The sequence below is a fragment of the Pleurodeles waltl genome, chromosome 9 (assembly GCF_031143425.1).
Source record: "Pleurodeles waltl isolate 20211129_DDA chromosome 9, aPleWal1.hap1.20221129, whole genome shotgun sequence".
Classification (NCBI taxonomy): domain Eukaryota; kingdom Metazoa; phylum Chordata; class Amphibia; order Caudata; family Salamandridae; genus Pleurodeles; species Pleurodeles waltl.
The window spans coordinates 936,611,442-936,639,160 of NC_090448.1; the positions used below are offsets into that span (position 1 = coordinate 936,611,442).

General features: G+C 45.2%; 1 protein-coding gene across 1 annotated transcript in view; it reads left to right on the forward strand.

The window, feature by feature from the left end:
• LOC138260124 (cholesterol 24-hydroxylase-like) overlaps positions 1–27,719 on the forward strand; it is a 237,165-nt gene that overhangs the window by 171,416 nt on the left and 38,030 nt on the right. Inside the window, exons 11-12 of the mRNA XM_069208299.1 lie at positions 16,372–16,456; positions 17,505–17,615. Of these exons, the coding sequence (XP_069064400.1) occupies positions 16,372–16,456; positions 17,505–17,615 (196 nt within the window). The remainder of the gene's footprint in view (positions 1–16,371; positions 16,457–17,504; positions 17,616–27,719) is intronic.

Consider the following 27,719-nt stretch of genomic DNA (forward strand, 5'->3'; position numbering starts at 1 on the left):
CAGTGTCTGGTTCATTTCTGTTAAGGACCCTGATAACCAAACTACTTTTCACCTTATTGCCCAGTCCATTAACATTCCAGGTTAGTAGCCTCAGAGCTTGGATTTGTATCATGGTGGGTGTGTATCTGCCTTCCCTAAAAGGGCGTGGACACCAGAAGAGGTCCAGCTAAGGCCCCCCCTGCCCATGTTGTATTGAGGTGACGTCAACTTCCTCTAAGCTTACCCCCTCTCTACCTTACCATGTAGTGATTATACAACTAACCACACCCCCAAACTATAGCACGTTCAAGTCCCAAAGCAACATTAAAAACAAACGTGCTACCAGCACTGGGGCGTCTCCACCGGCCTCTCAAGCAAGGGTGCTCACTGTGAAATCCTTACCTTAGGCAGTCTCATGTCAATAGCAAACGTTCCAGTGTCTCCCAGGGTCCCCTGCTCCGGAGCCAGTTCCAATCATACCTAGACCTTGCCAGGGATCCTGACCGTTCCTACCCCAAGTGTTCTGATGTCATGGGTGTCACCAGGGCCATATGGTCTTCCTCTGTTTCAGGTTCTCTTTCTGTCTATTCTGAGCCACTGTCCTCCTCTTCCAAGATGTGGGATCTCCACTTATTATTACATTGGTGCATTGCTGGATCTCATTGACAGTTTTCTCCTGTGCTGCTTTATCTGTTCTTTGGTGAGGGAGGCTGTGGTGTTCTTGTTGTTTCTCTACATAGAAGAAGCCATTTTCCAGCATTCTTCGTTCCTCTTCCCCGATGGCGGGCCTGACCACGGCCCCCGTCGTTTGAGACATGACCAGGCCTCCTGTGCTGTTGCCAAGAAATGTGTTTTCCCCTCATGCAGAACCCGCAGTTTCATGGGATAGAGAAGTGTGTACTTAAGATCCAGCTGGTGGAGCACCCATTTGACTGGCATAAATGCCCCTCGCTGTCGCTAAACTAGGTTTGTATGGGCTGGATACAAGTATACCTCATGTCCCTCTATCGTCCGAGGATTGTGCTTCCTTGCAGCCTGAAAAATATATCTCTGTCACGAAAGTTCATCATCCTCACAGTAATCAGGTGTGGATTCACCCCCCAGCTACAGTGTATAGGATGGGACCCTGTGCATTTGTTCCACAGAGAAGAACCGGGAGGGGTTCCCCTATAATAAAGTTCTATCCAACCACTTCTCCACGAAGAGTTGGGTGTTGGGCCCTCCAACCTCTCTGGCACACCTAACATTCTGACGTTGTGCCGTTGGGACCTACCCTCCGTGTCCTTCAATGTGCTTGTCGGTAACTTCACCTCTTTCTCCATAGCTGAGTGTTTATTAGTAAGGTCTTTTATTTGTGGCAAGTCTCCACACAGTTGATCCTCCACCTCTTTGACCTGGTCTGTTAAATTCCTATGGTCGTCTCTCAGAATCCATACCTTACCCACAACAGCTGCTATTTGAGTTTTGAAGGATGTCTTTATGTCTTTTATGTGCAGCAATATCTGCGCCGTATGTGCACCAAAGGAGGCACTATTTTCACTCATAGCGGAAACGTCCCTCCTGAGGTCTCCAGCCCCCATATCCAACGGGATCCCCTTCACGTTAGGTGATCAAACGATTGTCCAGAGTGCCTTCTAAAAAGCTCCTGCGGGGGGGCGTGTCCAAGATGGCGGAGCGCTAAGACGTGCCCGCTAGCGCTCTAACGCCTCGACCCAGTAAAGTGCCTTACGGCCCATTTGGGGGAAGCCTGGAGGCTCCCCCCGCATTGTGAGGCTCCCCCGGGTGTTTCGTGCCGCTCGGCTGCGGCCGGGTCCCGGCTGCTCCGCTCCCGGTGTCGGGGCGGGGCCGCGGAGCGGCGAGAGGCGGCCTGGGCCGCGGGGTGGGCCTTTCCCCGGCGGCCCTTCTGAGCGTGGCGCCGAGGGATTGAGGGCCTGGGGGCTCACCCTGGGCCCCAGAACAGCTAGATTGCGCCGCGGGACCCGGCGCCTGGAGACTTGAGCGCCCCGAGGGAGAGGGGCGCTCTCTCATGTTCTGTCGGACCGGGGGCTGCAGACGGGGCCTCCTCACCCTGGTGCCTTGGAGTGGGGCCCTGTGAAGTGCGGGGCTCCAGTAGAAGGTAGGGGCGCAGTTGCCCGGCCTCCGGGCTGCTTCACTCCAACATTCGAACTTTTGAATAGCGTGGTCCTGCAATCCCGTGAAAAGGTGCCAGGAGCGGATTGCTGCAAGTGGTGGCTGCTGGGGGTTGGACCTGGGCGCGGTCCCGGACAGGGCGGCATATTCTGATTGGCCTCAGACGGAAACCCTGGAGGCCCTGCGGGATTGAACCGGTGAGGCGTGACCAGGCTGGCGCGCCATGGCGACATCAAAATCCAAACGCGAGCGCTCAGTGAGGGACATGCTGGCAGGGGCGCGCCTGACATCTGGGACTGTGGCGGAGGACTTACCTGAGACGAGGGCCTTGGAGTGTCGGGTGGAGACAGATCCAGAGGAGAGTTCTCCCGTTACGAAGGGCTTTCTGACCTCCCTGTTTGAGTCGCTCCGGGGCGATATCCAAGAGCTGCGTAGGGACATCTCACAGGAGGTGAAGGAGCTACGAGGAGAGGTTACCTCCTTGAGTGAACGTGTATCACAGCTAGAGGACAGTGAGATCCCTCGCGGTGAAGAGGTGGCGGGCCTGCAACAGGAGGTAGTCCGCCTCCGAAAGCAGCAGGACCTCCTCCAGATGGCGGTCGAGGACTTGGAAAATCGCTCGAGGTGACAAAATATTCGCATTAGAGGGGCCCCGGGTGGTGCTGAAAAAGAGGACATTGGGGGCTACGTGGTGGACCTGTTTCGCTCCCTGCTTGGCACAGACGAGACACGGGAGGTAGTCCTGGACCGGGTACATCGAGTTAGGCGCGCCGGGGGCCCTGTAGACCGCCCCCCAGACATTTTAGCCTGTCTCCACAATTTTGTCCTTAAAGAAAAGATTCTACAGTGGGCACGCAACCTCCAGAGTGTACTCTTTCAAGGGCATGAACTGCGTACTTTACAGAGGCGGAGAGAGTTCAGACCGATCACAGATCACTTGAGAGCGCACAATGTGTCCTATTCCTGGGGCCATCCGTTCCGCTTGGTCTTCCGCTGGGAGGAGCAGCTCCGGCAGGTGAAATCCGTCCTGGAAGCTAGCTGCGTCCTGGGTCTGGAGGATATAGGACGGGAGGCGAGCGAGGGGGCGGTTCTGCCGGCGGGGGGCCCTCCTCGTTGGCAGAGAAAAGAGAAGAAAAGGAAGCTGCAGCGCCCGACGGCCTCGGAGCTGAGATCGGAGAGAGAAGCCACCTTGAACAGTGTGGCAGCCGGAACTTCAGCCTAGTGTGGACACCCGGGGGCACCCGGGATTGCTATTGGCCGCATTGCTAACAACATGCTGATCGTTGATGAGGGTCGAGGTGGCGGGGGCAATGGACCTGGTTACCTGACATGGTTGGATATATTGCCCCGTGGAGACTGCACCTCGCGAGGATGGACGACCGAGGACTTCTGTGTTCTATGCACCTGTTGTGCTTATTAGTTGTCTGTTGTTGGGTTTCCCTGCGATGCTGGCTGTTTGTGGAGACACCCTCAGGCCTGAGTGTTCTAGGTGGTCTAGATATTAATGTAGGGGGTAGTCCTCTGTTGTGCTCCTGCCTCTTCTGCTTGCTCTCCTCATCATAGGCTATGACCATTAAATGTATAAGTTTAAATGATAGGGGGCTCAATAACCCTACTAAGAGAGTAGCCATCCTATCAGCTTTAGAGAGATCCGGGAGTCATGTATGTCTCTTGCAGGAGACGCACCTTGTCTTTAAAGATACCTACCGTATGCGCTCTAAGTGGTTCCCCAGGCAGTTCTGGTCCTCGCTACCATCAAAGCATGCAGGGGTGGCGATACTTTTATCACGCTCATTTCCGGGGGAAGTGATATCAAAATTGCACGAGGTTCCAGGGAGGCTTTTGGCCATGAGGCTTAGACTGGGGGGTTTTTCCTTCACGATCGCTTCCCTATACGCACCTAATTCCCAACAAGAAACCTTCCTGAGACAGTCTTTGACTCCGCTGCTCCAATCCCCTGATGGTGTTGTATTGCTGGGGGGCGATTTTAATTTGGTGATGGACGGGGACCTGGATCGCTCAGGCCATCAGTATGGGCAGACGGGGTCTTTGTCGGATGCAGGGCAGCAGTGGTTGAGTGAGTGTGGTCTGGTGGATGTGTGGAGAAGTGCGCACCCCTCGTTGAGGGACTACTCCTTTTACTCATCAGCAACCAAAACATACGCTAGGTTGGACCTTTTTCTGGCATCCCGGGAGCTTCTCCCCAGGGTTAGAGACTCAGCGATTGAGCCGCGGGCCCTGTCAGATCATGCCCCGGTTACAGTTGAGATCCACATGGACATGGAGAGGGTCAGTGCAGCGGGATGGCGATTTAGGGACTCAATGCTTCAGAACGGTGCAACGGTAGAGGCGAACCGAAGGGCAATAACAGATTATCTTAGCTTTAACGATGATGGGACAATAAGCATTGCAACACTGTTGGAGGCACTGAAGGCTGTCTTGAGGGGCGAGGTGATGTCGCTTTCTTCCAGGGACAATAAGGCAAGGAGTCGACTCAGGGGGGACCTAGAGCAGCGAGTGAGGGTGTTAGAGCGCTCACATAAACACACCGGTGCTCCTAGAATATGGCGAGAGCTCGGAAAGGTGCGAAAGCAGCTGAGGAGGTTGGACTGGGACAGGGCAGAGTATGCGGTAGTCCGCCTCAAACAAAATTACTATGTAGGAAGTAACAAGTGCGGGAAGCAACTGGCACATAGGTTGAGAGCGCAGCGTGCAGCGTCAATGATAAAAATGGTGCGCTCCCCTTCTGGAGCAGAAGCGCGCACGAGCGACCAAATAGCGCAGGCTTTTGCGGAATTCTATCGAAATCTATACAGGGCTGAAGAGCCTGGTACCTTAACTCCAGAATCCTTCTTAGAGGACATAGCAATCACTCCTTTGTCTGTGAGACAGGCAACCACGTTAGATCAACCTATAAGGGCAGAGGAGGTTATATCAGCGATCGCTCGGCTGCAGATCGGGAAGTCACCTGGCCCCAATGGTTTCTCTGCGCTTTTTAATAAATCCTTCTGTGTGGAACTTGTTCCCGTTCCTGTGTGACTTTTTAACTCCTTTGTCAAACGGGCTCTCTTACGCCTAGTATGTTAGACGCTACTATCGTGGTTATCCCGAAACCGGGGAAGGATCCCGAGGGATGCACCTCGTACAGGCCGATCTCCCTCCTGAATATTGATGCCAAATTATTCACTGGCATTTTGACACACCGCCTCAACTATTACATGCCGGGGCTTGTGGATCCCGACCAAGTGGGATTTATACCGCATAGACAGTGTAGCAATAATACCAAGCGACTGCTTCACCTCTTGGATAAAACCGAACGCTCTCGTAGGGCGGTGCTCTTCCTATCTATTGACGCTGAAAGGCGTTCAATAGGGTTTACTGGCCATACCTGTTCAAGGTGCTTGAACGCTTCGGACTGGGTTCGGGCTTCATGGCATGGATTTGCTGCATTTATCAAACGCCTCTGGCGGCGGTTCGAGTTAATGGGACACTTTCTTTGGCATTCGCCGTCCAAAGAGGGACCAGGCAGGGGTGTCCGCTTTCGCCCCTCCTGTTCGCGCTCTACGTGGAGCCTATGGCGCAGAGGCTCCGGGACAACCCTCAGATCACGGGTGTGAAGTTTGGGGGGGATGAACATCTCATATCGCTATACATGGACAACGTCATCCTTACTCTGGCGGAGCCTATGACCTCACTACTGGCGCTAATGGGTGTTTTAGAAGAATTTGGACGGGTCTCCGAATGAACATGCTTAAATCGCAGGCTATAGGTAAGTTTATAAGTGCGGAGCATGAAAGGGACCTGAAGGCCCGATTCCAGTTTACATGGTCCTCCTCGGGCTCCCATACTTGGGGATCGAGCTGGGCTCCACAGTCGCCCACCTAGCGACGTTGAACTATGCGAAACTAACCCGGGAGGTGCAGCTCGACTTAGAGACATGGGGGAAACTTAAATTGTCCTGGCTGGGCAGGGTTGCGGCAGTGAAGATGACCATACTACCACGTATACTTTATTTTTTTCAGGCTCTCCCGCTGGAGCCCCCCACCGCGAACGATAGCGACCCTCCAAACGGCGGTTCTAAGATTTATATGGGAAGGGACGGCGGCGCGGTTATCGCGGCAGGCCCTGTATCACCCCAAGAGGGAGGGGGGGCTGGCGGTCCCCTGCCTCCTTCGATACTTCCAAGCAGCACAGCTGCGTTTCCTCTTGGAATGGAGCCGACCATCTTCTGAGAGGCATTGGTGTTTCATGGACCAGGCAGTGGCTGGCTCTCACATATGGAAGGAACCCTGGTTCAGGCGCCGTCACAGGGCGCAGGGGTTGTATATATCCCCGGTCACGGAGGTTTCGATGAGAGTGTGGGATCGGGTGGCCGGCAGGGCGGGTTTGACGACCTTCCCATCCCCAATGACTCCCCTGGGCGCGAACCCCGATTTTGGCCCGGGCCTACAGTCTGAAGCATTGCGTCGGTGGTATGAGCGGGGCTGCAAAAGGGTGGGATATTTATTCGATGAGCAGGGGGTTATCCCCTTTGACCAGCTGAGGGAACTATATGGCCAAACCGAGGCTGACAGGATGATGTACTATCAAATAAGACACTGGGCCCTGCTTCCAGCCAATAGGATATTAATAGATAGGCCGTTAACACCGTTTGAAAAATGGATTCTAATGAAAAAGAGCGATAAGCGCGTGGTTTCTGAGCTCTATGTCCTCTTGCGGGGAGGTTCGTTCAACCAAGACTAAGGGTCAACTGAGATGGGAGAAGGAACTAGAGAGGGAGCTATCGGAAGATGGGAGAGTGTTTTTTATAGCGCGTACCACGCGGGTTATAACTCAGCAGGTACAGAGACAGCCTATAAAGTTGCCTCCTCCTGGTATTACACCCCAACTAGGATCCATGCTTGGGATCATGACAAATCTAGTCTTTGCTGGAGGGGGTGTGGGAGAGGGGGCTCTCTTGTGCATTTACTATGGCATTGTCCCAAACTACACCAGTACTGGAAGGACATAATAGACACTGTGGACATGGCTTTTGACACTCAGATCCCCAGATTTCCTGCGTATATCTTGTTGGGCCTTCCCAATCCTCTCACTTTTCCCCTGAGATCATTGAAGGGACGGCAGATGGCTTTAGCCTTGAATGCTGCAGTACAGCTGTTGTTATCTGTGTGGGGAACAGAGCGGATCCCGACAACAGTCTCGTGGCTGCACAAGCTCTGGTTTATCCTAGCTATGGAAAAGCTTACCCTGACTTCTCAGCAGCGGAGCGGGGACTTTAAAGAACTTTGGCAACCATTCTTACGTATTCTATCCGGGGAGTTTTCAGAGCTGACATGTCCAACTTATTTGAGGGTTCTGAATTTGAATTGAGTGCAGGGGATTGCACCTGCAAGGAAATGTATATATAGGACTAGATTTATATGGTAAAAGAGCCTGAGATTGTTTGTTACTGTACTGTCAGCCAGCAGTGGGGAAACATAGTTGTATTGTATATTTAACCTTCTTCTTTTCTATTGTTTCACATGGAGTAAGCTAATAACGAGCCTTTTGGCAATACTGTGATGTAGTGCATATGCGATGTTTGATAATTGAAAAATTAATAAACAGATTTGATCCATAAAAAGCTCCTGTGGAGTATGTGTCAATTTCAGCTGTGGCTCACGCTGATTAAAAGGGGCGGGGTGACGCTCGCGGGGGCAGGGGGGAGAAGAATGAAATCAAATTAAACTAAAAATGATTAAAAAAAGTAAACAGTTACCGGCTCTCCCACGCTGTGCCGCTCCTCTGCCTGCTCCCGCCTCGCTGCTGCAGACACAGGCTCCCAGCCTGCCCTGTGCCAATCCTGACGCTGCTTAGAGCAGCGTCAGGATTGGCTGGGAGAGCCCAGCCAGGGTGCTGCCTGGCAGACTGAGAGCCTGTGCAGGCTCTCTCCAGCCCAGCGATACAGTTGCTGGGCTGGAGAGAGCCCTGTGCGCATGTGTGTTTGGTCAGCCCTAGACAGCCGGCCAAACACACATGCGCTCTGAGGGGGAGCACTCCCCCTCTTTGTTCATCACCCCGTGGCCCCGCTTCTTTTCACAAAAAACAATCATAAACATAGTGTATGATCGTTTTTCGGGAAAAGGTTTGCAGCTGCCGCTGCTGGGGGGGGGGGTGCAACGCTCCTCCGCCCATATGGAGGAGCCGCCCCTGGTCAGGCTGACGGGATGTGGTTCCAACCCTCCACCTGGCCCCAGATCCACATGTGTTACTACAACCCTGACCTATTCTTGATTCTCAGATGACAATGTCGACCGGACCTCAGTATTAGTTTGTTTAACAAAGTCCTCAGTTGTGCATGTCACTAACAATTGATGTTACCCACATTAATTTGGGATTTCTTTTTTACTTTTTACCATTGTTCACTACCCACCATAACACTGCACAGTTTTCACTTTTTTGCCACTAAATTGTTGATTAACTTATATCTGATGCAACACATTTTACCATGTGAGCCTTGTGTTACATAATCCTAAGTGATCTTAAGTAGGCAACACTTTGTGAGTATTTCTTGTAAAACTGGCAATGGCTATTGATATTCTTACACAATGAATGACTCCTGCAAAAAAATATTACTAAACTCTCTCTTGGGAATGTGTTTTCAAGAAGAGATGAGAGTTCGGATGGAGGATATTTTACATAAGTTGGAACATCTATTAATGGCAGGTTGCATCTCTCTTGGGCAGTGCTAGGGCTCCAAATAAAAGGTTTCCCCTTCCTTAATGGGGCAGGTATAAGGAGCAGTATCTTTGAAAAGTCCTTTACTGATTTACCATTCCTGTTAAACTTTGAGTTATTTTGGGTGAAGTGGGATTACTTCTAGAATAGCTTGACCATTCCTGTTTTCCATAGCTAGATCATTAGCAGACATGGGAAATCCAAAGTAGTTTAAAGACTAATTTTTTAACTCACATTTCTCATGCTTAGGTTGAAGATGATTATTTTTCAGGTGTCTTAGAAACTTGTTCACATCTTCCTCATGTTTTTGATATGTTCCGAAAATATCATCTAGATATATCACGATAGTCAACAAAAGAAGATCAGAAAAACATGAATGCTCAAATCTCAAAAAAATGGATGAGCACTGCACAGCATCAATGGTGTGACTTTGTATTCAAAGTGGCAATGATGTGACTTTGTATTCAAAGTGCCAATGTTGTCCTAAAGGCGGTCTTACATTTGTCACATTCTTTATTCTTAATAGGTGAAAGGCATCCCCGACATCTCATTTTGTAAATGTCTTAGCTTGTTTAACTGCTTCCTGGATGTCCGGAATAAGGGGCAAAGAGAATTGTCATCTGATTTAAACCTATGTAATCAATACAAAGTTGAAGCTCAGATGGATGTTTCTTTGGCACAAAAACAGAGATGCCACTGTAGATGACTCCCATGGTACAATTACACATTTCAGGAGATTTATATCCAGATATTTGTAAAGTTCTTCTTTCTCTGAAAGTGATAGTGAGTATTCCTACTAGGAATCATTGCATGTGGTTCAAGGTTAATGGCACAAGCAAATGTTCTATGCAGCAGGTAGTCTCTAACTTCTTGTCTTCTAACTGTGCTACCAGGTGAGAGTCACTCTGGGAATTTGAAAAACTATTAATTTCTTTGTGTCTTTGCAAGGGTGGTAAACAGAACTAGGCACATAATTCTGACCCAAGAAATCAAGTCATAGCAGTCCAATTGATTTACAGGTTGTGCATGGCAAGCCAGTTGATTTACAAAATTATTGGGTAGCTACGGTCGGATGAATAGATCAAGTGAAACTTCTTCTTGATGTTGAGAAATTTGTAAACCAAGTTGTTGAATGTGTTCCCCCACAGAGCCAGGAAATGGTTATTGCATCAAAAGTTTCTGCCACAACTGACTTGTCTTTCCTATAGGCAGGTATATAATTTAATTTAGCCTATTAAAAATCTGTGTAATTTCTTTACAACCAACTGTCTACCAAGACTGGCAATTCCATCTTCATCTCTTCAAAGGATAGAGGAGCTTTCAGAATGTTAAAGGCAGTACTGGAGAAGCGTTGATTAATTTAAGGTAAAGAGTTTAAGGATTGGCTCATCAGAAAGGATCTATTTTACTTACTGGCCTTATTACAAATACCAATCCAAATGTCTCCTTCATAGCTTCTTACCTTCAAGCAGGGGAGCCTGAGTTAAATGCGACTGCATACGCGCCTCAGACTCCTTGCAGGTACAGGATTTGTAGGATAAACTGTGCAAATACTTCTGATTCTTTCCTTAATTTTTTCCATTATTCGCTCAAGAAGGTGGCTATCAATTTCAAAAGCTGAGAGAAAAGGAGGTTGGACAAGGTATTCTTGATAATTAATTATTTATGTCACCTTTTATAGAAATTGAAAACAATAGACTCTGCCCAGCCGGTTTCTTGATCCAGAGATTTGAATATGGTTATATAAGCCAGCAAATTCATTGTACATTGAGGAACATCCAATACCCTGTCTTACGCGGAGTACCTTTGATAGTGTCTATGAAACAAGGTCTTAAAAACACCAATAAATGCTCCATAATTGTAAGTTGGAGGACTGCCTTTATCCACCAATAAGGTAACCAAGGTCAGCTGGAAGCACAAATGTGCTGTACAATACAAATATCCAAAAATGTCTTTCATTTTCTAGGCACGGGAAGGAGCCAAGGTACGTTGTTGCAAAATAGCCAACATTGGCCTTAAAGCTGTATTCTCAGTAGTCAGGTCTTCCACCTGCGAGATTAGGGAATTAATGGCAGTTATTAAATCATGGACTTGCTCCATTCACTGATCAAGACTGAAATGCTGTGGGTGTCTCATCCTGTCATGGGCTGCAGATCTGGCTTGCTGAGTTAGTGGCACTTTCTTGACTTTGAGGTTTGACCTGCCACTCCTAAACTTTGACAGTGACAAGGTTGAAAATAAGTAAGTTCAAAAGGGTACAAATCGGAGTAGACGGAGGATGAAGAATCTCAACCAAGAAGCGAAAAAAACTGCCAAAAGTATGCATGTTCCTTCAGGCAGAACGGGAAAGCAAACTGGAGCAGAGAACAAAGTATAGAAAACAGCACAAGCTGGTTCCAAGTGAACACCCACAAACAATATTGCAAAGCAAGTATCCATTCTCTCTGTGTGGTTTAAATATTAAATAGTAATCTTTGAACCAGGATTCTAATATCGACCATATTGGATTGGGGTATGGCGTGGATAAGAAAAGGGAAGAGAGAAAGTTAACCAAAGGCCAAAACAATTCCCAACTGTTGAATGCCAAGGACCTGTCGCTTTTCAGCCCACAAACACAATCAGCACTAGGCAGGACACCCCACCACTATGGAAGCTGGGAACCAGACCACAGACCTGGACATGGACACAACAAACCCCTTTCCAAATCATGCAACTGCAATCATAAAAGAAAAAGAAACGGCACTGCACCCAAGGTAAGGCTTGGTAAAAAAAAATACCTGGCTGTTCGACCTGTCAGGTTTTGGTGTGGTTTCCCCTGTCTTTTTGCTCCTGTGCTGAACTTCGTTTTTGCTGGGTATAGGGCTCTGGGGACTTTACCACTGCTGACCAGTTCTAAAGTGCAAGTGCTCTCTGTCTAAATTGTATTGGTGATTGATTTCGCCATGATTGCCATATTTGATTTACTAGTAAGTCCCTAGTAAAGTGCTAAAGGTGTGCCCAGGGCCTGTAAATCGAATGCTACTAGTGGGCCTGCAGCACTGTTTGTGCCACCCACATGACTAGCCCTGTAAACATGTCTCAGACCTGCCACTGCAGTGTCTGTGTGGACAGTTTTAAACTACCAGTTCAACCTGGCAAGTGCACCCACTTGCCAGGCCCAAACCTTCCCTTTTACTACATGAAGTAGGCTCAAGGCAGCCCCATGGGCAGGGTGCCGTGTATTTAAAAGGTAGGACATATACTGGTATATTTTACATGTCCTGATAGTGAAATACTGCTAAGTTCGTTTTTCACAATTACAAGGCCTATCTCTCTCATAGGTTAACATGGTTATTGCCTTGAAATATCTTTTAAGTGTAATTTCACATTGGAAGCAAATGGAGATATGGAATTTGGGGTCTCTGAACCTACAATTTAAAAAAACAACTTTTGATGAAGTTGGTTTTTGAATTGTAGGTATGAAAATGTCACTTTTAGAAACTGGGCACTCTTGCTTAACCATTCTGTGCCTCTGTCTGTCTGCGGAATACATGTCTGGGTCAGGATGGCACTTGGGCTGTTTTAGACAGTCACACAAAGGGAGCTGAGGTGTGCCCTGCATTTCCTGATGGGTTTTCCTAAGCTAGAGTGGTGGGAGGAGCTGACACTTGCACCTGAATAGGGCTGTGCAGTCCTCACAAAGCAGTCTCCAACCCCCTGGAGTGTGTCTGGGGCCAGGGCAGGGAAAGGCACATTTGTGTGCAGTGCAGAGACATATCTTTGAAGTTTGTTTACTTCAATGACAGAAATGAGTATAAGTATTGGGCCTCTGACACCACAAAATTAGAACACGTCTGCACTGAGGGCGTTCTGCCAGGAGGAAGAGCTGAATGCTGTAGGAGGGACTGACACTCTGCCTGTGGTTTTGTTGTGCTGGGCTGCTATTTGCTGCTTCTGTCCTAGGAGCGAAAGGGCTGGACTTTGCTTTCTACATCCTGCATTCAAAGGTTCTCAAGGGCTTGAACTGAGCTTGCCTCCTGTTAAGAAGTCTCAGGGACATCAAAGACTTCATCTGCCCGTGCCTGGGCCCCTCTGCTGAGAGTCCACCCTTGCCAAGCGGTGCCAACTCCAGTCCCTGGGCCCTTGGAAGTGTAAGCTGGGGACCTGAAGGAAAAAATCCACACACAGACACGCTGCAGCTGAAAAATCCACGCAGCACATGCAGAATCGATGCAGTGTCTGCCTCGCGGTTAACACATCGACACAGGACCTGCAGAATTGATGCAACGCCTGTTTCACTGTGGTATCATCATCACAGAGCATCTGGATTTTCCATGCATCATCCCTAGGCATCAATTTCTCATTGACCCTGCACTGGAGTAACGAACTGAGGCTGCGTGTCTGGAAATCAATGCATTGTCTTTCCTGTGAGAAAAGAATCAACGCTCACCTCCCCTGCCAGTAAGGAACAGATGCATGCCTCACCTGCGAGGAAATAATCAACACATCACCTCCCCTGCACAGTATGGAACCGACGTGCCGTTTTGCTTTTCAATGCTATACCTCTACTGCAGCCCTCATCATCTTTGTTTTTGACATATCCCAGGTATTTTGTGCTAAAAAGATAAAACCGTTGATTCCTATGGACTAAGATTCATTTAAACCGTTAAAAAGTGATATCTTTACTTGTGTATGTTGGATATTTGTTGTTTTGGTCTTGTTTTACTCTGCGTAGTGGGCTCCCCTTAGCCCTTGCATCTTTGCTTCACCCAACTTTGCCCTCAGGCCTTTATTAACTTCTGGTGCTCTTTGCAAGATGCGTGACCAACTGCCCTGCCATAACTCCCTGACCCTTCTTAATTCCTCCTTCCAGTTTGATCAGCCTAGGCACAGAGGGACATCGCTGAGAGGTTAAGGGAATCTTTCTGGGGCTTCTTCCCCATTTGAGCCTGCTAGCAAACAGGGTGAAATCTGCTGTCCACACTGCCATCTTGACTCCCATGGACTACCTTCTCCTAATATGTTGAACCAGACTCCCACTTCTAAAATTGTATTCTTTTACGATACTTAAGCAAGCCAGCAGTTTAATTCACCAACCTTCTCACACCACTCAATGGGTCCATAAATTCTCAAGTGAACCAATAGTTACTTATAGTTGTGATTTTTTTGTAAATTGGTCAAAGGTGGAAGCTGTAGACTACTACCATTGTGTTTTTGGAAGTTGTGCCCTCATGCGGGTTGAATTTGCTCACATGCCATGTTACAGATAGCCCTAACTGCCTTGTGTTTTTTTTGGAAAGCTGCATCTTCACATAGGACTGCATAGGCTCCTCTCTACTTTCTGGTTGAAAAGCAGAGCACTCCAGTGGGTGCGCTTTCACAACTTTTATTTTCCTGATTGTAAATTGTTTAATGTTTCTGTCTATTACTATGCAGTCTCTCAATACACTAAGTGATGCAGTTTATTCCAGTACTTTGATTTAATTGTGAAACTTCCAGGATCTATTTTTCCTTCCTTCACCTTTCTTCCTCACAATCAGCCTCAACACCACAAACTTTATTTTCCTCCCCAGTCTAATCCTTTCTCCTGCTCCAAACTTCTCCAGCCCTCAGATACTCTCTTGTTCCTGAAATTTCCCCTTACTTCTTCTAGCTAAACCACCTCCAAAGCCCCTGTACTCCTGTTCTTACCCACCTCTTTTGCTCCTATATTGCCTCTTTACTTCTTCATCTCTTCCTCATATACAATTCCTGTCTTCCCTCATTCCACCATCTCTGATCCATATCTTTCTCACAATTCTCCCTGTACTGCTTCAGTACCCTTAGGCCTTCCTTAAACCTCTTCTTAACCCCTCTCCACATGCTCCCTTAAATAATCCTGTCTCATGACTTCCTCCTTAAACTGATTTTCCTGAACCTGGTCTCTAATTCTTTGCCCTGATTCACATGCACTCTACGTTTTCAGAGAATGCCTTTTCCTGTACCTCCATCTTAAAAGTGTCTCTCCTTGTAGTTGCATTCCCAATCATCCATAGCACTCTCTTCACTCCCTTCTCCTAGCCTCTTGCTAACTTCCCTGTATTTGCCTCTCACATAACACGGTTTGCCTCATTTCAGGGTCTCTGTCCCCTTTAACTCCCTTAATTCTTCCCCTAAACATACACACCAACCCTGCTTACCCTCTAGAAAGGACTGGTGATCTTGATACCTTTCCTTCTTCTCTCCCCCTTCTATCTATCTTGGCTTTAAGCACCTTCCTGGTAGACCTCAAGATATTGTACACATGAGTACTACTCAAGAAGAATAAAATGAGCTGTCTAGCCATAGACTAACTTTGAATAACCACTTATTAAAATAAAGAAATCCAGGCAATGACAATCGCTCAACTCTGTTACTTCTCAGTAAAGGCCAGTATACCCTCAGATCAACAATTTGGCATCAGCTCTTGGAGAAGCACAGCATGTAGTCAAGTTTACATCTGGGATGACCACTTTGGACAGGAATGACCTAACTCTATTTCCTATAAGGGAACTATCTGCCACATTTGACCTCCATTGTGGGGTCAATATCTTTGATATATTTGCTGCATTGCTGAAAGCTGTGGTCCCAAAGAGCAGATGAACTAGTTGCTTTAGGAGCAAAGCAAGCTTCAGCATTCAGTGGAAAGAAGTGTTTTTTCTGCTTGTGTTGGTTGGGTCACCAACCTAAATCTTTACTATTACAAATGTTATCTTTCTTGGTTTCAGTGAATACAATAGAGATTATGGTGAACTTCAATGTGGAATTTGGCATTTCTGCCGTGAAAAAGTTAGATAGCAGGTGTGCCAGAATCTGCCAGTGTGAGATCAGCACTCCAATTTTGGGCCTATGGGCTTTGTTGGGAGAGGATAATAAAGTTATCACAGGCATTCAGAGCTAATCACATTGCAGTATATGTATCTTTTGCTATTAAAACAGCAAGTAAACGAGCCATATCCTGATACATTTTAGAAAGAGAGAGAATGTTCATTAAATTGTCCTGCTGGGTACCATAGATGAGGAGGAGCTCTTAAGGTGGACTAGAGACATGGTTTGTAAGCACATGGTTAATTTACTTGATGGCTGTGAAGCGAGGGGAGTTGCTGTTCAGCTTTGATGCTCTTCTGCTGACCGATTCTCCAATGTATCCTTCTATATCATAGTACTTCACTAAAATGTAAACCATATTTATGCACTTTGTGATATTTATGGTCCACAATTAAAAATAGCTCTCTATTGATTGATGTATAGCACATGCACCACAAATGATAGGTATATGCTGACATTTTGCATCAATATACTGCATCTTTGCAGTGGTGGTGAAAACAGACACTTGTAATTTATCAGTAAACAGCTTCCTACCCTTAACTTTATGAAGCAACTCTAGTACTGGTCTCCGTGTTAATCATAACAAATACATTAACAAGTATCCTCATTATGTGGCTGTTTCCATTTAATACATTTTACATTTGCTTTATTTTAGATGCAAAATTATGAAACTTAACTATTTGTAGCTACAGTAATATGTGCACTTTTCTTTGAACACAGAGCCAAAGCAGAAGTTGATGACATCATTGGATCTAAAAGAGATATAGATTATGACGACCTTAGCAAGTTGCAGTATGTGACACAGGTAACTGATATCCAGAATGCCCCAAAGCAGTGGCAGCCATTTAGATGCAGTTCACGTTAACCCTGGAAAATTACGTTTTTTCATTGTTTCACTTTCACTTTTGCATGGTGGATTTGGGTTGCGCTTGTATACTAACTTGGACCTGAGACTGAAAAATGGCTGCTTTCAGAAGGCATTATAAATGTATGTACGGGATCATGGCCAACTGTATACTAATCGCACTTAAAGATACCATATACTCTCCTGCTGAAAAGTAAAGAAAATACCCAGGCAAACGGACCAAAATAATGTGGTACTACATTATAAAAGGATAAAGAGATAGAAAAAATAAGTTATCCAGATACAAAATCAAGTTTAGCCACCACTTCATAGGGCTTCAGAAAGTTTTCTGAATCAATGTTAAGTGAGTTTCAGCTACATTCTTTTATAATAGTGCGGTATTTTTCAAAAGAAACACATACGTTATAGGCTTGGTGTTAAGGTAGAGATGAATGGCTTTAATAGTTAAAACTTAAGGACACACAAATAGGTAGCACTATAGTGTGTAAACACATCTTGCATTGGAAACTTAATATTTTGAAATTGGTCACGAATTCAGTATTTCAGTTAATAAAATATTACCTGATTTTCGATGATTTTATTTAATGTAGCACTCAGTTCAGTGTTGTTGGACATTGTATATATGCAATTACTGCGTGCATTGTTTCTATTTTGCTGTCAAGAAGGGGTTGACTATGAAGGTATTGTCCAGTTATTTCCTGACATGCATTGATGTATACTTGACACTAAGAGAAACAAAATCTTTTGAAGCAAATTGAGATCTTTGAAATCATTTTTGAATAATTGTTGGACGTGATAAAGCTACTTAGCACTTCTAATTTGTATTTCGATTAGCAGCCGATATACTAATCCCGGCAGAACATTTCCAGTCTAGAGATTCACATATGCTTTAATGTTGGCCTAGGAAAATTGTTATTTTGTACTTTTGTAACTTTGTGGTAACTTTTTTTTTTTAATACTTACATTGTTTTATTCTGCATGTGTGCAGGTTCTTAAGGAAACACTTCGATTATATCCAACAGCTCCTGGTACTTCACGCTTGGTAGAAAAGGACACAGTCATTGAAGGAATCAAAATTCCAGCTGAGGTTGTATTAATTGTAAGTCCGATAGGTAATTCAGCCAGAGTGATCAAGATAAAGGGTATGTTGATTGATAAAATGACTGGGCAGCAAGTAGATATACAAAGCAGATAGAACAAAAGGGGAAGAGTGAATGGTGTACAAAGAGCAGGCGTGTATAACTGAGGCAGATAACTCATGTAGGGAACCACTCAACTAGTCCAAACCTGACACAACAACATAAACCTGGATAAATTTGCCCGGTAGTCTTCACGGAATGCCAAGGCTCTTGGATTCATTGTGAACACCCACCTCAGACCTAAACTTTAGGAAACACATTGGCAAGAAAACCAATATGGCCTAGTGGCAGCTTTCACTGCTAATTAAAGTGACACTATTCATATCACAAAGTGATTTCTGAAATGCTGTTCAAGCCCCTATTACTCTTGCGTCTGAATAGAGGCAACGTTCTGATCCACAACCTCACAGGCTTCACACTGCCCCCCTTTAAGCACACTCACCTTGCCATAGCATGCCTCATCCAGGACCTAAAGAAACCTGACCTAATCACCCCCAGCAGAATGGAATGCCAATGGTTCCCCTTACTGGCCCACAACATCTTCAAAATTTGGTGCATTATACATCGCCATCACTAGTAGCACGCCTCTCTACCTTTTGTTATATGCATTATATTGTCATTTTCACATACCTTAAAAAGAAACAACTGAAGTGCAAATTAGGAACAATAGTTTCTTTGTATCAACAGTATTACAATAGTTTGTGATATTGTACCAAAATATACAATATAAATATCCGCTCTAGACCACATCCAGCAGTTATGAATGTATGCTTTCTTCTCCAAGCAGTGTCTAATATGGCATCAACTGTCCCTATATTTTCTGGTGCTTTAGGGAGCACCCCGAGGTTTATGAGTCAGCGATTCCATAAATATGAAAGTGTCCGTACCAACTACCTACTTGGTTGTGCTACCCCTGTCTGACTGCCTGACAGAGGATAACTGGAGGGCTGTTAGAGGATAACAGGAAACAGAGTCCATGTGGCTGGAGGTTATAGGAAGAGGGTAGGACAGTAGGCACAAGATATGATTGAGTATTCTGTTATTAATTACCAAAAGGAACACCAAATTAGGTTCCTAAAAGACAATAGGATCATGGTTTTTATGTATACCTCTGATTACTGACCCTGATTTAATCATCCATTAATATGATTCAGTGTGACCTTAACAGATTGATCTTGTATCACCTCCTACTGAGGGGTTTGCAAGATGTGTCCCAGTGAAGTGTATCCAGTAAACCTTGTGTTTTGTAAACATGCAATAGGCACCATCTGGTTGTCTAAAATATAATGATTGTAATACAAGGGAACAAGGAAAAATACTTATCAACGTACAGAATTCTGAATCTTTATTAGGATAGTTTCTCTCCCTCCACCATTTCATAATTATTGACCTACGTTTGATATCATCAGTCCATGCCCTGAGCTCAGCACATTTGTGTTTGCAGTGGGACATGCTATGAAAAGCCAATGACAATAAATTTTGTCTGAGGGTAACCTTGAAGGTAGTATTCAAGTACTTTCATTTGAAAATCACCTGCATTCTTTTAATTTCTCCCTAGTTTGATTTTTTTGTGAACTGGGACAGACTGACCTTTCTATGTAAACTGTTCACAGCTGCACACCCTTGTTCAAAAGAGTCCTGACAATTGATACACTCTTCTGTTAGTTACCCAGTCTCGATTAATTGTGTTGACTGGCGTGTAAGGGTCCCCCACTCCTCTTAAAATGTCTGAATCCTTTTTCTCTGAATTAGGGTGGCATACACGTTATTTATCTGAAATATTATATTTGCTATCAGGTTTATAAACAGATGTCAGTCTTCTATAGACATGCGGACTGAACTGCAAGGCAATCACCAGTTTTAACTGGTTAAGAAATATTATGGATGAGTCATAGAGAAGATGACAGTGTTTTCATGTACCTTTCTGCAGATTTCGTGGAGTATTCTATGCTTGCATGGGCTCTTATTAGAAATATTTTCCAGGAAGACAAGAATCCTTCCATGTTTTCTATTAGTTCTTACTTAAAATTTAGAGAACAATGGGGATCTGTGAGTATTCCAGGTCACAATGGCGTTTCACAATATGCCTTCATATACCATGCAGAAGTAGATTTGAGAATCCAAAGATTAGCCTAGGGATGGATGAACTTACTACTGTGCAATACATTTGTGGAATTTTTAATATCCAAACACTTCTATTCATATTACAGGGCTTGGATTTCTGAACTGTTTTCAGAGGTTTTAAAGTGTACCATGAACATCAAATATCATCCTATAAAAAACAAAATAAGGAAATACTTAAATGTAGTTCAGTGGTGATATTTCTACTGTCAGGCACATAGAGCCCAATTCACAAAAGTAAACTTACACTTTTTTGTAAGTTTACTCATTTTCAGTATTCACAAACAAATAATTTAATAGTAAAGTTACGACTGCAGAGTTTCCGTTGCTGGGGCGGAGAACTCTGCATGTAAAAAAAAAAAATAGGCCAATCTTATTAGATGGTCAAAGCATTAGACTCTAAATTTTGCCCTGATGCTAATCCAAAGACTCAAATACCAACTGCTTGTGCTCCCAGGGTTAAACCCTGCACTTCTGAAAGAGATCTGGGATCTTCAGCATGTCACATGGGAAAGGTTGGTAGTTCAAGAAGAGAAAGAAGCCCAGATTCTTATAACAATTAATGCTAAAAATACATTTATGCCGGAGAAGCAGTTATCCTTCCTGCTTCCGACATCACATTCATGATTAAATCACATTTTTGAGTCTCCAGATCTCCAATCTCAGTCTTTCTAGGTCTGGCAGGGAGATCTGACCATTGCTAAAAGGATAAAGAGAGAGGAAAGATGAATTTCTGTGTTTGGGCCATATGAGAAATCACAACAGTCGACACCAGTAAGGCAGAATTAAAATGTTCCAACCACCAGTGCAAGGTGTTCTGAGTATCCATGACCATTTTGTCTGGGCTTCTGCATGTAGTTTCTACAGGACCAGGAAAAAGAACAACCCTGAAAGTTGCACTTGCTCTGCAGAGCTGCACCCCGTGTTTGATACTAGCCCTATAATTCATAAATTGATCAACATCTCAGAGCCGGCACTGCTTCAAGAAAACGAGGTCCTCAACCACTGAATATAACACTTAGGCCCTCATTACGACCCTGGCGGACGGTGCAGTGATGGTTGTAGGACCGCAAACAGGCCGACGGTCATTATCGCCCCATTATGACATTGGCGGTTTGGCATATGCCAAACCGCCAATGTACCGCACCGTCCGCCATGGCGGTAACGACCGGCGGCCATCAATAGTCTGCTGGTGGTATCATGACCCCGCATACCGCCATGGATTTTGTGGGGTTTTGAACTGCCACAAAATCCATGGTGGTAGGCACTATTCGTTCCCTGGCACTGATTGCGGCCTCCCCCTCCCACCTCCCCTCCCCTGAGTCCACCCCCAACACCCACGACCCCCCCTACTGCCCCCCAAAGGTAGTAGGAACCCCTCCACACCCGACCCCCATAGAACCCCCAAACATACCCTCACCCCCCTTTGCGCACGCTGACACCACTCACACACATACACGCGCACATACATGCACACATTCATACACGGAACACTTCCCCTACACACATTACACCTCCTGCATACATACACGCACTCACACACCACCTCTAAACACTCACACACACCCCAATGCACGCACACACCACACAACACCCCCCACCCCTGACGGACGATCACCTTACCTGTTTCGGTGGTCCTCCGGGAGGGAACGGGATCCATGGGGGCTGCTCCACCGCCAGCACCACGTCACCAGAACACCGCAACGCCGAATACTGGGACGTAATTCGGTCGGCGGTGTTCTGATGATGTGGCAGTGACGGTGGAGCAGCCTCCACTACACCGGTGACTGCCAGTATGGCTGCTGGCGGCTCTCTGTCCAAAAAAGGGCAGAGGGTCACCAGCAGTCATAATATGGTTGGCGGAAGACCGCCAACACTGGCGGTCGTCAGCCCGGCGGAACCTCAGCGGTCTTAGAAAAAGACCGCAGAGGTTGAAATGAGGGCCTTAGTCTAGGAAAGTGGAGTCTGCTAGAAACAAACGAAAAATGGGATTCTAGGACAAGGGCTAAGCTTAGTTGGGAAACTGATTTAATATGTCAGTCGTGGGTTTCAGGGTGGGTCACCTCAAAGATATAGGACTAGGACATGACTGAAAAGTAATGGAGTAATGCATATTTTGTCATATCCACATCATTTATATTTCGTCATTCTCAGTAGGCCTCCATCTTTGATCCTTCTTATTGGAAGAGCCCAAATCTGCATTTCTTAAAGGAAGGATCACTGCTATGGTGAATGTGTCTCTTTATTTTTTATTTTTTTATTTTTTTAAATTAATTTCTTTATATTAATTATTTAAGGAAGATCCAGCATAGTAATACAAAACATTACAATGCCATACTTTGTCTTAAACAACCTTCCCAATAATTTCCAATAGGATAACTCCAGATAAATACAATCAGGCTAGATAGCGACCCAGATTCATTTTATAATTAAACCTGAATATAATTATTCATAATTGTCTTGAAAGAGTTCGCCCCAAATCCAAGAGAACTTTTTACTGCTGCCCACTCTCCTGGCATATGTCATTTCCTGCTTTCTGACCTGTACCATTTCACTCAGCCATTCTTGAGGGGAAGGAGTTAGATCGGTACGCCAGTTTCTTAACAGGAGAGATCTAGCAATTACAGTGGCAATAAAAACAAGTTTTTCCCCACCTGGATGGAAACCTTGCCCCAGGGTCGTAGCCCAAGCCCACCAGCCAGATACTGGGAATTATAGGTATCTGAGCAATAGTTGATAATATCTTAAATACTCCATCCCAGTATGCCTGAATAAGTCGACAGGTGCCTATTACGTGTATCCAGCTAGCCACCCCTGCTGCTTTACAACGAAAACAGAGATCAGGGCAACTGGGAACATCCGGGATACGGCTTACGGGGCGCAATATAATAACCATTTACTAAAAAATATCATGCGTGCCAATTCGTGCCTCTGAGTACTGTAAAATTTAAATGATTGATCTTCTCCCAACACTCCCTAGACAGGTTGAAGCCCTCTTGGTGATCCCATTTTCTCGTCGCTTTTGCCCAGAGATCGGTCTTTGCCCCCTATAGGAGTAACCTTCTCCATGCGCCAGCTCGCCTTACCCCAGGTGGGTCTACTAGTTCGGCAACTAATGCCTGTGTATTAATTATTAAATGGACATCCAGGTCCCTTAAACTATGGAGCATAATACTATAGGATCCCACCAGGAAAAAGTCATTTTGGACGGCCATCTGAATATTTGACAAAGTTTCCCAATTGTCATTGATGCAGAAATCCCCAATTTTACTAAATCCTGCTTTATCCCATCTCCTCGCTATCTGTAAATCGTGCTGAGAACCAGAACGCAACGTAAACTGTGTGAGAGGAGTAAGAAAGTGCAGATATGGGATTGAATATCTTCTAAAAAAAAATCAGATTATCTTCTAAAGAGCCATTTAAGACTCTTGTATAGAACGTTTTGGGGAGATTTCACCAACAATGCAGGATTCCGAATATCATACTCCCTACAGATTAATTCACGGAAATCTTTAGTAAATAGGCAGCCCATAGCTTGGTTAGTTTTTAAATTGGTCAAGTAATGTGCAAAAAAGCAAGATAATAATCTTTGAAGTTTGGTAGTGCTAAGCCCCCCTTTTCTCAATCGGCATATAATGTACTTAATGCAGACCGCGCCTTCTGATTTTGCCAGATAAATGGGCCAAATAAAGACTCTATTTTCTCCAAAAAAAAGAGACGTTAATGCGCAAGGGATAACCGAGAACAGAAAGTTGAATAATGGTAGTATAGACATTTTGATCAACGCAATTCGGCCAAGTATAAAGAGGAGGAGAGACCCCCCACGTGCAAGCAGGGCCTGGGTTTTCAGGAGCAAAGGAGCGTAATTGAGATCATACTGATCTCCTATTTCAGATGAAAAATGAATCCCAAGGTATCTCTTTGGCCTAGTATTCGCACAGTGCTTTAATTCGGGGAGCAGTCTAATAGAAGAAGTGCCACAAAGAATAATATCAGTCTTACTAATGTTAATCTTGTAGCCACCAATATGCTCGAATTCGGCAAACACCTTAAGAGCCTCCTCCTGGGAGGATCGCTTTTCATCTAAAAACATGATAATATCATCAGCGTAAAGTTTAATCTTACCCATTGACTTCAGCTTGGAATGAATCTGATTATTCTGTCTGATTTTAATCGCTAAGGGTTTAATGAAGAGAGCAAAGAGAATAGGGGATAGAGGGCACCCTTGACGGGTCCTGCGTAGAACTTGAAGTTGGCCAATACAAGCAGAATTAATTATGATATTGGCTTCAGAGCTTTGATACTGCCTTTGAAATAATGCGGAAACCTGGGGGGCACCTTGTATCTAGACAATATTTCAAACAGTGTGTTCCATACCACCAGATCGAAGGCTTTTTCCGCATCTAATAAAAGAATAATGACAGCTAGAAGCAAAATAATCGAGAGCCTCGGCTAAATAGTGCATGTTAGTTGCAAGTTGTTGACCGGCAATAAACCTGTTCTGATCGGGGTGCACTAGTTTAGTGGCAACCCCGTTAAGCCTATTGGCCAAAAGTTTCGTCATTATTTTATAGTCCGTATTTAGCAAAGAAATTGGACGATATGCATTAGGGTCTTATTCTTTTTGGGAAAGCTAACCACATTCCCTGAATACCAAGAATTGGGGATCCACTCTCCCTTGAGCAAGCCATTTATTAAAGACAAAAAATCGACTATGAATATATTGATAAAGAGTTTATTAAATTCAGCCGGGAAGCCATCAGGTCCACAAGCCTTCCCCATGGAGAGGTTCTTGACAACCTCAAGGAGTTTTGACTTCGTTGGCTGCATTAGAGCATCACTGTCTTCTTCCGTAAGAGTGGGAATATCCAATTTACCCAAGAAATCCCTAATACTCTTAAGATCAATATCCTGGGTTTGGCTATAGATTCGTCTATAATGTTCTAGCATGATTTTTTCCACAACTCTATGGTCAGTATGTCTTACCCCAGAGACAGGGCACCTCAGTGCATGTATCATATTACTAGCAAGTTGGTCTCAAGCTTGGCAGGCCAAATATTTGCCTTTAAAATTACTCTCTTCATGTACCTTCTGTCTGTGAGTTTGATATCCTTTGTCAACCTTCTTATGAAAACTATTAGATTGTGCCAGTTTAGCTAGTTCAAAAGATTTTCTATTGTTTTCCGTGGGGGCATGAAGATAGATAGCTAAACTCCTCTGCCCTGCTTCTTCCAGTACCCTAGCTTATCTCTGATGAGATTTATCTGCTGCCCCCTTAGCGATTACCAAGCCCCTAAAAAAGGCCTTAAACTCATCCCAAACCATAGCTGGAGTTGAAGATCCCTGATTACATTTGAAGAATCCACTTATTTCGACTCTAGAGGCCTGTACCCAACTCTCGTCTTGGAGAAGTTGCTGGTTGAACACCCACCTTCTAGATTGGGGCATTGAGTGTTCTGGAAAAAGGGCCACTTTCAGCACCAGAGTGGCATGGTCGGATAAACCAGAATGCCTCACCGATTGGCTCTTAAAGCCCATTGTTTTGGATATCAGAAAGAAACCGATTCTGGAGATGCTTTTAAGCCATCTAGAGATACACGTATACTCTCTCTCATTTGTGGTATTTATTCTCCAAGGGTCACAGAGCGTCAACACTTTGACCTAATCTTTAAAGATTTTAGCGACTCTTGGTTTGTGTTGTTTTTTACCCTTAACAGTGGTGTCCATGTATGGATCCTGAAAAAAGTTAAAATCCCCACCAATGACAATTTTACCTGGAAGTTGCAAAAGGGATTGAAACAGTTCCACATAGGGAGCCGTATCATCTAACAGAGGCGCATAAAAACTGACAAAAATAAACCTTTCTTTGGCGATTAGGCAGTGCACCCAGCACCATCGCCCTTCAGGGTCGCTAAGAGAATCGAGTGTCCAAGCACCAAGATCCCTATCTAAAAAGATCACCACACCTCTGTGAGCGGCTGGAGCTGCAGCAACCACTTTGAGATCAACAAATCTGTTGAACATATTGAAGCCCGCTATTTTTTTTAGCTGGAATATGAGTTATGTAATAAAATGACAGAGGGGTTTAGAGCATTTACCCTCTCTTCATTTGCATTCCTCTTCCTCCGAATATTTAGCCCATTGACATTCCGGGAGATTATTCTTAGTGGGGAGTTCAACCTTGCCATTGGATTTTTATAAAAGATTGCCTAAATATTGAGTAATCTGAAACCACCAGAAGGCTTGGACCTTGGCCTGCGTCGGATGGTGTCATCCGCACTGTAAACTTAGTCATTATACATTGCACATAGCTACATTTTAGAATGGTAAAAAAGGATCTTGTACCCCTTGTCACCTCCCCTGCCTCCCCCACCCATCCCCCTATGCCCTCACCCCACCCCTTAGGTGGCCAACACCTGAGGCCATCCTGTCTGGACAATCCGGGACCACCGCCCACCCCCTTACCCATTGCTTCCCTAATCGGGTGCCTTGACATGGCCCCCTCAAAACCATAGACTGCAAAGGGACTGGAAGGTAAGTGCCAATATGTTACACTCTGCAGAATCCATCATTCTCAAAACGAATTCACCCCTCTTAGTGCATAATGTGCCCGCTCCTTCCACTCTCTTATTTATATTTCTTCGCCTCCCTCCCCCCCTTTGTCTTAATCAATCAGGATTTTGAATAGAATGCAAAAGAGTATTAGCAGCATCAACTGTGTAAACTAAATTCGAGTGTCCCTAAAAAAAAACCTTTAAGTTCTAGAAAGTAAGTGCCAAGATAATGCGTTATATTACACTCTGCAAAATCCACCATTCTCAAACGGATTCACCCCTCTTAGTACATAATGTGCCCGGTCCTTACATTCTCTTATTTATATTTGTTCCCCTTGCCCTCCCCTTTGTCCTAATTGATCAGGGCTTTGAATGGAATAAAAAAGAGTCTTAGCAGCATCAACTGTGTGAACTAAATTTGAATGTCCCTGAAACTTTAAGTTTAGATTGCTGCACAAGTCCTGCTGCAGCTCCAGCTTTCTGATATGCCGGGATCATCCCCTTCAGTTCCCTCCTCTGATGTGCATATCTGAGAAGATTTTAAAGGCGTAATCGCCAGGGATATGGTGTGTTTTATTCTTGATTGCTTGTTGAAGTATGCGTTTCTTGACGCGAAACTCACCTAAGTTTACGATAATAATTTGAGGGTATTTTGCATTGTGTGGCTGTGCTGCAGGAACCCGGTGGGCCCGCATGATGGTGAGATCTAAATGTTTATCCGTTGGTTCTGAGAGAACATGATGTAAGATAAGATAGGTGATTAGGTCTGTAACAGTCTACCCATTTTTGCGCCCTTCAGGGACTCCTGTAAATCTCAGATTAGATCTGCGTGAGCGGTGCTCAGCATCATCTAGCCAAATCTGTAAGTCTAACAGATCTGCTTGACATTTTGTCACTGCCGGCTCCAAAGTAGAGTGTATATCCTCCAGATCTGATACTCGCTGCTCTGCCTCTTTGATACGTGAGTTGAGTTGCTGTATATTACTGCAAATTAAATGTAATTGCGATTCCGATCTCTGATTTGCTTCTTCTTGCGAGATTTTCAAGGTTTTTAGATCACTTAAAATCTGAAGGAGCAGATTTCCTGAGGGGATACCAATGCTTGCCTTGTCTTTTAGCTCCTGAGATGGACGCCCAGCTTGTAAGTTCAATTGACCTTGAGCTGGCTCGAGGGGTCCATTGACAATGGAATTTGGAGGGGGCCCCATTGCAGTGCTAATCCCAGAAATACGGATTGGCTCACAAAATGTATCAAGCAAGGAGCTGTCTACCTGGGAGCGAGGATGGAGCCACTAATCAGCGGAGGAGTAACATCTTTTTGGCCCCTCCCTGCTCCACCACTAAACAGGGGATATAGCAACTTGGATGCAGAGCCCATATCCTGGCTTT